This window comes from Euprymna scolopes, chromosome 43, assembly GCF_053919585.1.
Source record: "Euprymna scolopes isolate OS-2025 chromosome 43, ASM5391958v1, whole genome shotgun sequence".
In the NCBI taxonomy this organism is placed as follows: Eukaryota; Metazoa; Mollusca; class Cephalopoda; order Sepiida; family Sepiolidae; genus Euprymna; species Euprymna scolopes.
The window spans coordinates 25,907,058-25,919,773 of record NC_136524.1 but is presented as its reverse complement, the minus strand read 5'-3'; the positions used below and the strand labels follow the sequence as shown (position 1 = coordinate 25,919,773).

General features: G+C 32.2%; 1 protein-coding gene across 4 annotated transcripts in view; it reads left to right on the top strand.

The window, feature by feature from the left end:
• The window catches only part of LOC145268247 (vacuolar protein sorting-associated protein 54-like), a 181,054-nt gene that overhangs the window by 96,596 nt on the left and 71,742 nt on the right, over positions 1–12,716 (top strand). For all 4 annotated transcript variants that reach the window (XM_080123579.1, XM_080123578.1, XM_080123576.1 and 1 more), the window contains 4 exons: positions 4,190–4,297; positions 7,534–7,592; positions 8,566–8,662; positions 12,166–12,365. In XM_080123579.1, coding sequence (XP_079979705.1) covers positions 4,190–4,297; positions 7,534–7,592; positions 8,566–8,662; positions 12,166–12,365 — 464 coding nt within the window. The remainder of the gene's footprint in view (positions 1–4,189; positions 4,298–7,533; positions 7,593–8,565; positions 8,663–12,165; positions 12,366–12,716) is intronic.

Below are 12,716 nucleotides of genomic sequence, written 5' to 3'. Positions count from 1 at the left end.
AAGAGGTCAAAAATGTCCCAAAATGGCCAAAAATTACACTTTTTGCCCCATAGCGTTTGATCCATCCATCAGATTTTCCTGAAACTTGGCCAAAATGTGGAGGCCGTTGTTCTTAATATAAATTCAGTATGGGTGACCCTGGCAAAATTCTGGTTCGCATCCCTCTGGGACTTTTAGGGCTAAAAACATGCCTTTTTGGAGTTCTTTTTTCATTACTAAAAAACTTGATATGTATGTCTATATAGTGGTTTTCTATGGTGCTGAATTCAAATATACATGTGTTAAGGCATGAAACTGCACCGTTTGTCCATTTTCACTGGGATTCAGTGTTCCCAGGAGCTCAAAGGGGGTCACAAATGCCCTAAAATTGAAAAAAAAAATGACACTTTTTACCCCATAATTTTTGCCCCATCCATTAGATTTTTTTAAAACTTGGCAAAAATGTGAAGGCAACATTGGCCCTTCACATGTCTCACATTCATCATTTCTTCACAATTTTTCCACACTTTAACCCTTATTTCGAGTGGTCTTTGGGCCTTGATAATGATTCCTTTATTTTTAAAAAAAAAAGTTCAGTTTCAGTATAAATTTTTTTTTTTTTTTTTTTACAACAGAATCACCACTTATCAAGACCCAGAAGCTACTCGAGGATAAGGGTTAAAGAGTGTACATTGGTCAAAAGGACAGTATCATAGTAATCATTAGAAGTGTATATTTGGTAAATTGGATTACTTAAGGGAAAGGGTTCATCAAGAACTTGTTTACGTTAGACTTGAAGACGGCCATATTGTAGTCAACTGGAAAGCAGGTAAGCAGAAGACAGTTCCACAGGCGTACAGTTCTTAGAAAGAAGCATTGTTCATGGAATCTACGTTTAGGTTTAGGCACATATAAAGAGTGGGGGAAATTATTGATAGTGGTTTCAACCAAACGAGTGTTTCTTGGGAATGTTTGGCAAGGGATCATGTTTTTTAAAAAGTAAATAATGAACAAATTTTATTCTTTGAAACTCATGAAACAACAAAATGTTGATTTACTGAATGTTTTTTGTAGAAACACAACTTTACCCTTTTTGAATTCTTTTTTTTTTTTTTTTTTCTTAAATAAGTTCAATTTCAGTATTATGTTAAAATCAGTATAGATTGTGTACTTTACAGATTTTGATGGAAAAAATGCCATTTGTGTATTAAAATTTATCTTTTCATTTTTATTCGTTGGTGCAAGATGAGTCATCTCATTATCCCAACACAATTAAATTCATGTACGAACAGGTGAACCTAATGACGTAATGAATAAGGTTAATCATTCCATTATTTATAGTTCATTTTGATTTTGAAAAATATTCATTGTTTGATTTTAATTTGTTTAATTGTTTATTCCCTAAATTCATAATTTAGGTTTTGCAGTATTATCTTCCACTTTAAGCATACATAATTTTACAGGCAGATTTTATTTTTTTCTAAATTGAATCAAATCGTGTTCCATTTTCATTTTATAAATGCAATTTTTAAAGTAAATAATGAACGAATTTGAATCGTTAAAATCTATGAAACAACAAAATATTGTTTTTTTTTTTTTTACTTTGAACACATAAACGCACAACTTTTCCTATTCGAATTGTTTTTCTTTTTTTAATTAATATTGAATAAGTTAAGTTTCAATATAAATCGTGTTCTTTATTTTTTTCTGTTTAATGCAGTTTTTTAAGTTTTCTAATGCTTTTTGTAGAAACCTTTCATTCATTATAGACAAGTTTGACTGTTCGACAGATCTTGCTTGCTAGGAGCTTGGGCATGACATCATTTTTCAGTGAATAAAACCCAGATGAATACAGCTAGTAGCTGATAAAATAACCAATAGGTATGACTCTTGGGGTGGTCAGTGTACTTTCATAGCCCATCATCTTGGCGGTACTTATTATGACGGTTGCTCTTTGTATATGCTGTTTTTTTTGTTTGTTTTTTTTTCCAATATATTTTAACTTTTTTAACACATATTCGTGCCCATATTTTCTTTAGATCACAACACTAAATAATGCTAATATTTAGGATCACAACACCAAATAATGCTAATATTCTTCCAGGATCACTATTGGTTATTTTTAAGAAATTTTCATCTTTAGTGCATGGATGAGTCCCCAAAACATTTAGGAATGAATGTACATGCCAATGCCTTGTTTATTATGCCAAATTTATTAAAATCGTTTTTTTTTTCTCATACCTTCTAGCAAATGTTTGTACTGTTCCATTCTTTTCGTCTGGTGTAAGCATACACAAATAACTGCTTTACCTCTTTGTTCTTTTAGTTTTGCTGCAGCTAGTATTGTACATTAATTTTGTTGTGATAAAAATGCTTTTTGAAATTTCAAATTATTTTTTTTTTTTAATTTTTAATTTTTTTTTTATTTATTTTTTAAATTTTGGATGAATTTGTGAATAAATTTTCTCCTTGTAATTCAATGTCTTTTTCAATATCATGGTAGGCGGCTGAGGGTCCCCATTTTTTATTTTAAAATTTTTAGTTAAGATTTTCTCATCCTTATATAGTTGAATTCTCTTCTATAACTGTAGACTTTTGCGAAATCGGCTTATGCAAGTTCTAAGTCTATTTCTATTTAACAATTTTAGTTAAGGCTTGACTTCTCTTTTTGTAATTATAAACTTTTTGGAAGTCGGATTATGTAGATGCTAAGTCTGAAAGGTTAATTTTTTTTTTTTTTACGGGAATTTAAACTGCAATCTGTATTTTTATTTTTACATTTTTTTTATTTCATTTTTATCACTAGCTATCGTGGGCCCTCAATATGTTAAAGATGGTTGGAGATGGAAATGTTCAAAAGATGGATTTCACCATTCAATACGAAAAAAAACTCTTTTTTGAGTGAAGCACTCTTTCCTTATGAATAATGTACCTTTTGTAATTTTTATGTGGAATAAAGATTTCTTCCAGTTTCAGTTTTTACAATAAACTCAACCTCAACGATCATTTTCTTTCTAGGCATTATTTGTCTAGATATCAAAAATATGCTTAATCAATTATATTTCACCCTTTATTTATAATAATCCTTTTATTTATAACTAGCGGGGGTGCCCGGCATTGCCTGGGTGTTTAAAAAAAAAAAAAAAGAAAAAAGTTTTGGGGAGGAAGGTCAAACCCGAATCCTTGCAGCAAAAGCGAAAAAAAAAAAAAAAGCATGATGACTTAACTTGACTCTACGAAGGTAGGGAAATGAGAATGGATGAAATTTAATGATTAAAAAGTGAATTGACATGTGCGTCAATTTAATGAGGTCAAACTTCAATCCCGCACTTAACTTAACTGTAAGGCAGTTTTTTTGGTTTTGTTTCCCCAAGATGTTGGGGGGGGGGGGAGGCAGCTCCCCATAAAAAGAGATAGTAATAGCAATTGTCTGATATAAAGGGTTTCCTCCCACATTGATCAAACCTCATTGCTTTTCTGGATGTCTCTGCCACAAGGGCCAAGGAGCTTTATTCTGCTCCGGGTTCAGTTTTGCTTTTATACCGAAAAGCCAAACAAACACGCGTAGACCAAGAAATATCGCAAAAATAGTGTGTAAAAGTTGCCGAAATTAAAGATACACGTGAGCTCGTTTTGTAAATCTTAGATATTATAATCTACAGAGCATATAAAAAGTTTTAAGAATGAGTGACTCCACCGAGCATGCCCCCCAAAACGCCTTTGCCGGACATACACAAAAAATACACACACACACATTTTCGCTTTTATATTATAGAAGTTCAATGTGTGTTTATTATAACTACAGAGCATATACAAAAAATGACAAAAGGGCTATATTCCAAATTCCAACATGTTGTTCATTTCGCATTTATTTCTTTCAGCATGTTAAAATGTTCAATTTTTGACAGCACCTGTTTCGTAGCACAGAAACATTCATATTAAATTAAGTTGATTTTTTAATCTTTTCCATCCTTATTCATCAGAAGAATAAAAACTCATAAACTTTAAAATAAAATAAAAAGAATTTGGGCATGATTACATGAATTCAAAAAAATTCGAAGAGTGGTTGTAATTGCGTTTAGTGATGTTTATGCCATCTTTGATTTTTATGTCTTCTTTTTTATGCTGTCTTTGATTTTTATGTCTTATATATATATATATATATATATATATATATATATATAATGCATCTTGGAAATTTTATTTTTAGGAAAAACTTGTCGCTATTGTCCTGGGTATGTTGCGCCAGCGGGACTTTGAATTCGTCGATGTCATACGAGATGAGGCATTTACCGCCCTGAAGGCAACAATCAAACAAGTAAGTCCATGCTAACATTATGTATCATTTTAATTTCTGTGTTGGATTTAGAAATATATATATATATATATATATTTATTTTCACATATCATAAATACACTTTGTATATGCGCTCTGTAATGAACTAGTTTCACTACAATTTTCCAGTTTTAAATTACCAAACCTGCTCCATCAGCAACCCAAGTATTTCTTAAAATGAAAAAATATGGTGTAGATCATGCTTGGGAGGATGCTCTGGTGAAACCAAACAGATACTTAATTTTGTTATGTACAGTTATTACGTTATCTCCACCAATTAGGTAGGTGATAACTGGAAGGATGCCTCACTGAAACTAAACAAACTGGCCTTCGGGCCAAGATCACAGCATAGTATCTGTTCTGATGCTACACTTCACCTTTTCTGTCTTTGGTCAGTGGATAAGAAATCTTTCATAACTGAGAATTTTTATTTTTGTTCCTATCCAGAGTGCCCCTTTTTGAGGAGCTGGATTTCTCCACATTAAAAACTGACCTTGTGTCTAACTCAGCCCTCATGGAGAGACCAGTAAATAGGAACAAATACTAAATTATACATGATTGTTAGCTAAATCACATCAATGGTGAAAATGATAAAAAAAAAAAAGTTGGTGCATTTCTGTTGCATATTAATCATTAGGGCTAGGACAACAGCATATTCTTTTCATTGTTATGACTCTCGAGTGTGTATCCGTTGATATCTTATATGCTTTTATATAGAGTGATGAGGTTCTCGGTTGATTAACTGTGTCGGATATATACTCGAAGATTCAAAACAATGAAAAGAATATTCTGTTGTCAAAAGTAAACGTGTTTTACTAAGACAATATGAATTTGAAAGGATAAAGAATTGTTTTAAATTCCCTGCCTGGTGGCAAAAGCTATCAATGGCACCAGAAATTCCTATTATTCCATTATTCATCAACATAGCCTCCTCCTCGGGTGATGGTTCTGGATATGACCTTAAACTATATAAGTGGATTTGGCATTAAATAACCTGAAAAGGGTTGATACGCTGTAAAACAAAAACAACCAACTATCCTTGGGTGATAAATTAAATCCAATGCTTCTCCAACAATTCAGTGGTTTTTTTTTTGGTTTTTTTGTTTGCAGAATTATCTCCCTTCTACTTCTAAACTATCCGATAATCATAAATCTTAACAGAAGAGGAAAAAGAAAAAAAAAGAAAGTGGGAAGAAAGAAGAAAAAAAAAGAAATATATATATATATATATATATATATATATATATATATATATATATAATAAACAAATATAAAATTAAAAAAGATAAAAATAATAAATAGATTGAGATCTTTAATTTTAAATGAATAATGAAAATGAACTAAATATACAGTAATGTTTAGACTTTATTTCCTTATTGGATTTTAAACTTTAACCTGTCCTAAATCGCATAAATAAGCATGCAGATAATTTTGTAAATAAACAGAGCAAATTCCCGATACGAAACTTACGCGGTTTCGTAACGATTTAACTTAGTTGATTAGTTCGATTTAAAAACTAATAAAATTAAAAATAGTAATAATAAAGTACCTGGTAAAAATTCAGTTGTAAAAGTTACGCTTCTGAAGGTTGAAGGTTCAATCCTCAGTGCAAGCGACACTCGACAATACAATTGTGAATTACTTAAGACTTCTACCCAGTTGTGACTCACAGAATGAGAGCATGCTACCCCCTGGGATCAAATAAAGGGTTCTGTTTGAAATTCCATGCACATTCCCGAGTTTGACAGAAAGATTTCCGAGTTCAGCGAGAAACACCTGAAGAAGGTTGGATGTTATGTCAACCGAAACGTTGTGAAAATAACAGTCAAGATGAGAACAGTGGTCCGAAAAATCCAAATAATAAAGATTTATCTTTGGTCTCAAAATACACCCCAGTTTCTGTTTTCACACAACTTTAACTTCGGATTGACCAGAATTTGTTTATGGACTATTGTCATGTTTTCCAGGACAACTGATGAATTGGACGGTCCGAGCGATCAGCATCATTTGTGTATGTCTGACTGGGTTTAAAGTCAGCATACCACTTCTCAATTATTGTTCCACTATAACAGAGTTTGAATAACACTTATCAAAGTATTGTTTTGCTTGATTAATTTTTTTTTTTTCATCAAAAACCAACACACAAAGTTTAGATTTTTCCATTGTTTTGAAAGTTTACAAAGATAAAAAAGAAAGTAAAGTGATCAGCTTCAGTTAAATAACTGTAATTTGTAAACTAATAATCTGATTAGGCTCAAATTTCGACAAGTGACATATATGAAGGTTAGTACTTAATAAAAATGTCTTTTTTTATTAGTGGTGCAATCTGAATGTCAAGCCAGAGTCTTATTGATTGATGTGTTTTATATCTAACATATAAAGTAATATGGTCAGTAATCTGCATTAATCTTAGTTAGTTCAACCGATGAGGGATGTTGAGCAACTGTATTTATTCATCTACAGACAAGTGTTTTGCTGTAGCATGGTTTTTCAGAAAATGAGCGGATGCTTCCAACTGTGATTCAGAACCCAACGAAGGAATTTATCAAAACTTCAGACCTACTAACATAATTTTAATTTTCAATATTTATTTATTTGTTTGTTTTTTAAGCAAGCTGAATTATTATTGTGTTATATAATGTACATATGTGCATGTATATATGTATATATATATATATATATATATATATGTGTGTGTGTTTCTATATGTATGAGGCGCATTTCAAAAGCAATGCCTCCTATTTTTTATTTCACCCAAACGGTTCAGAAGGATTGCAAATTGTGTTGTTATGATGACTGAACTTATGCATTCATGTCCTGAAAGTTTCATCTCCTTTTTGCAGGTATTGACAGTGTGAGACTCTAAGAAAGCAACTCCTTGTCATGGACATGCGTCAGAAGCAGAATTGCATCATTGAATTTGTGGTAAAAATGCATTGCAAATGGTGATTACTATGTAGAAAAATAGGTCGCTCGTTTTAATGGTACCACTCTTATTTTTGTAGCTCTTCAACTTTTTGAATTAAAAAGATAAATAGGTTTTATTTTTAGAATGACCCTCGTGTGTGTGTAATATATATATATATAGTGTGTGTGTGTAATCATGTGTTTATGTGTATGCATATATATATGTGTGTGTGTGTGTGTGTGTGTGTGTGTGTGTGCATGTATATATATATGTATGAGTTGTGAAATTTATTACAATTTCTATTTTCCAGTCTGTGATTGAAGCCGTAGCAACAGCCGATGATGTTGATGCCGAAGGAATTGTTGGAAGGTAAGTTTATATTTATTTTACTATAGATCAACTTCTGTCTACGCCAGTTAGTAGATTCTTATCTATTATATATAAAAAACTAATGGGGCGGGGAGTACCTGACATTAGGAGAGGACAACAAAATATCAATAAACCACAGAGTTGCATGTAGTTGATGAGCTGTTATTGATTATATGTATATTTACATATATATTTATTTGAAGATAGACAGTTGCATTTAGTCGCTACAAGCAGCTATCTGTTTTAGTCAATGAGACTTTATCAGGCGCCCCTGAACCATTCGACGTTGTAGAAAAAATGGTTGAATGGTTTAGGGTTGCCTGACAAAGCCTTATTGACTGAAACAAATGGCTGTTTGTAGCGACCAAATGTAACTGTTTACCTTCGAATAAATGATTTAAAAAAATATTTTGCTCTTGTTATCAAGCACTATCTAACAACCTTGTATTCATTAGTCCCTACTTTTGAACATCTTAGACCTGGATATATATATATTAGTGATGGGACGGTTCCAATCGTTTTCCTGATTCTGATACAATTACCAATTCGGATTCTTTATAAATCTAAATATTTATCTATAAAATTGTTATTTTTCTTGAATACTGTGAAAACATGTTAAATGTGCATATATTTTCACAGACTTCTGTGGATGATCTATAGATTTTAGCTTTACTGATAGTTAAAAATTACTAAATAGTTATTATTTTATCAGTAATTCCAGCTGTGGAGGACTTTGTTTTAAACAAAATCAAATAAAAGAAAAACATAATTTAACGGAATCGTTTTTGGCATCAGAAAATAGGTACAAATTTTCTCAATTCTGATACCGCCAAAAGTTCTGATTTTTCCGATTTCAATTAGTCGTCTCAACACTAATATATATATATATATATATATATATATATATATATATATATATATATATATATGAATTGCATGATGGATAATTTTTCGTATATTTTTTACATTTCAGCCTGGCTGACCAAATGCGCTTATTAAACTATACGGAATGGATGAACATGCTGAAAAATGTGTTCCATAATATCCTTGTCATTGTCAACCGTGTCATGGTAAGTGTGTGTGTGTGTGTGTATATATATATATATATATATATATATATATATATATATATTCTTATAATATATACCAATCCTTATTTAAGAAGCCCAATGTAATTACAGAGCAATATAGAGAATAAATGACAAAAAAACTATATTCCAAAATTCATGATGTTGACCATCTTATGATTTATTCCTTTAAGAATTGTAAAAGTCAACTGAATTAAAGGAATAAATTATAAGATGGTCAACATCATGAAGTTTGGAATATAGTTTTTTGTCATTTATTCTATCTATATATATATATATATATATATATATATATAGTGTATTCAAACTCTATAAATTAAAATTTACAAATTTATTATTCGACAAGGAATACAAGTTGAAAACTTAAAATTTTTTCTTATTCCATGGAGTTTCAAAGAATTGCTTTTATCCTTAGGAAAGTAGTTATCAAAATTCCATGGAATAAGAAAAGTTAGGATGTGTTTTAAGTTTTTGGGTTAACATACTTAAAACAACAAAAATAATAAAAAGCAAACGCCAACCCAAAAACTTAAAACACATCCTAACTTCCTCAAAACTCGTCCGACATACTACAAAAGGAGTTACAAAATGCAACAAACCGCGATGTGGAGTATGTGACATAATAATAGAAGGTAACACATACACATTCAAAAACCCAGCACAAACATTCAAAATAAAAAAGGATCTAAATTGCACCTCCAGAAATGTAGTATATGCACTAAGATGCACAACATGCAACAAATCCTACATAGGCGCCACCAAAAATTTCAGCAATAGAGTGGCCTTACATAAGAGCAACATCAAAATTGCAGATAACAGACACCTCTATGTTTCAAAACACGTACACACATGCAGTGGAAACAGCTTCAAAATAATGCCAATCTTCCAAACAGACAATTATTTTTATTTACTTACACAGGAAAAAAACTTCATCACCAAATTCACTCCTGAACTGAACAGAACCTAATACCATCACACAAAAACATGAAATGCAAGGTACACTCGCATGCACAACCATACACATACACATACACACACCCACACATAAATCAGAACCGACACATTAAAACACACACACGTGCGCGCATACAACCACACACAGACATAACACCCCTATCCCTAATACAACACACTGAACAATACCAACCCTACTTAACCTCGAAACCAACAACACTAGGAGACACCTAGAACCATAGTATAATATCTGTTCCAACACCTCGCTCCCTCCTCAGTCAGGGGAGGAGAACCCCCTCATGACTGAAACGACTATCTTCCCTTCTATCATCCCCCTCCCATACCTACACCCCCAATGACCCCCCCCTCTGGGGAACAAAATCTTCCCCACACTAGGAACCGATCCTGGGTCTGGCCATACCCACATGGGGAGACAAATAAATAGAAACATTAAAAAATCCCCTATTTTAAATACACCCCTCTTTCTAAACAAACATAATATAAGACTAAAACGAAAAATCACAATACTAAAATCCAAGAATCCAAAAAAATAAATATCAAAATAGAATAAAAGCACCCCTACCCTTACTTCAGAAGAGCCAGTCCCCCCTCCCCACACATACACATTAGTAACGACCTCGGACCACAGCCGCCTTCCTAAGAAAGCAAATAACCCCAAAATGCTATAAAACAATATACACATTCCCAAACCAATAAAAGCAAACGCGCGCGCACACACACACACACACACACACACACACATAAACACACACGCGCACACACACATACACACACCCTACCCCACCCTAAAGGAAAAGAAAAACACATTAGCAGAAAGAGATAGCGACTGACTACAGCGAGGTCAAAATCTCCCTGGACAAACCAAATAAAAAAGCAATAAAAAAAAAAAAAAGCAATAAAAATTCAGCATACCAATGTATAATAAACACTTACAAGCCTCCACCCCTTGGAAAAACTTCAAACTAACTATGAAAATCGCCATTTTTACACATTTGAAAATAATTTCTGACGAGGACGTATCAGACCGTCTGAAACGTACGTAAACGATTTCAATGACTTAAAAACATTATTACAATGATCCAAACATAATTCTCAATGAAAAACCAAGACACAGAATAATAAAATAATGTTAAAAAATACACATTGTTGGTGACTACTCCCTTATTTAAATATATATATATATATATATATATGGAAAGAAAAATGTGAAAGGACAGAAAGTGAGTGAAAGCACAAATGTAATGAAAGAAAGATGAAAACAGAAGAAATTGTTGAGGAAAAAGGAGAAGTTAAAGAAAAAGGTGAAAGAAAGAATGAAAAAAATGAAGAAGAAACATTTAAGGAAAGAGATAAAAGAGAAAGTAAGGTTAAAAAAAACTAATAAAAGAAAAGAACTAAAGAAAGAACAAAAGAGAAAAAGAAAAGAAAAACAAATGGAAAAATGAATGAAAAAGAGATTAAAAAAAGTTTTAAATAAATATCATCATCATCATCATAACATTTGTTTTACATGCTGGCATGCATTGGACAGCTTTCAGAAGTTGACTTCCAAACTAACCTATCTCTTGGCAGGTCTTTATTTATCCCTATTTCTCTTGAGTGAATTCTTATTATTTCCTTCCCTATTTTCCTTAGCCTTCCTCTGTGAACTGAACCTACTACCACAACTGTTCTACATTGACTAACCCAAGAGCTCTCATCCATTGTTTGAGTGTGACTAGACCATCAGAGTCTCCTATTTTACACACACATCTTCCTTTATTATCCAGATTCAATCTTCCTTTGAAATCATTAAATCTTAACCTGTCTTTAAGATTCACATTATACATGCATCATTGTCGCTGTTATCATTATTATCATCGTCGGTTTAGCATCTGTTTATAGTCTAACGTGTTGGATAGCTTTTAGAAATTTACTTCCAAACCTACTTGGCCAGATCTTCTTTGTCTCTTTTTCTTTCTCTAATCTGCTGCTCTGACTGTTCTACATTTACTAACCCATTCTCATCCATTCTTTCAACGTGACCATACCACCAAAGTCTTCTGTTCTGCACACATCTCGTTATACTGTCCTGATTTAATCTTCCTCTGAGGTCCTGAGATCTAAGCCTGTCTTTAAGAGTCACATTGCACGATCATATCATTTTCGTATTAGTTCCCTCCATGCAACACATGTCCTCAATTCTCACTGACCAGATTTTACTTTCACACATCATCATCACGTGGGGGATAAAAGAGTGATAGAAAAAGAGAAAAGAACAAAGTAAAGAATGGAAGAAAGGACAAAATTAAGAGGAAAAAGATACAAACGATGAACAAAAAAGGATAATAAAAAAATATGACTGATTATTTCAGTCATATTTTTTTTATTATCCTTTTTTGTTCATCGTTTGTATCTTTTTCCTCTTAATTTTAAATAGAAAGAAAAAAAAAGGTAATTCTTAAAATCTATCTATCCATCATAATCCGAGTTTTCCATCGTTTTTTTGTTTTTTTCATTTGCCAAATCAGGCTTTCCATACTGTGGTCCGTGAAGTGATACTGATTGCAGCTGGACGGACCAGGAAGGGAGCTGATGTGGCACTGCTGCAGTCTTCAGATGAAACTTTGGAGGAAAATAAAGATGCTGAAGATGAAGACGATGGAGATGACGATGACATTGTGCCGTCTGATGCAGAGCCTGGACATGAGCCGCTTTTACATGTGTCCGTGTAAGAATGATTCCTTTTTGTTTTTCTATTATTGTTGGGCAGTGTTTTTTTTTTTTCTTTCAAGTATATTTTGTTGATTAAATTTCCAAAAGTTATATTGTTTTCAAGAACATTATTTATTTCTAGAGTGCTCAACTAGTTTTGGGGAAATTTCTTATTTTCAATTTTGATTTGCAAAAATTTGTTAAAATTTATAAAATAACGATAAGCATATATAATAAAGACAAAATGTCTACTTTGAAATATACTTACTAGCATGGATGCCCGGCGTTGCCTGGGTGTTTGGAGATGTGTGTTGAGCAAAAAAAAAAAAAGTTGTAGTAGGAAGGCAGGCTTGAGCCCATACCGCGA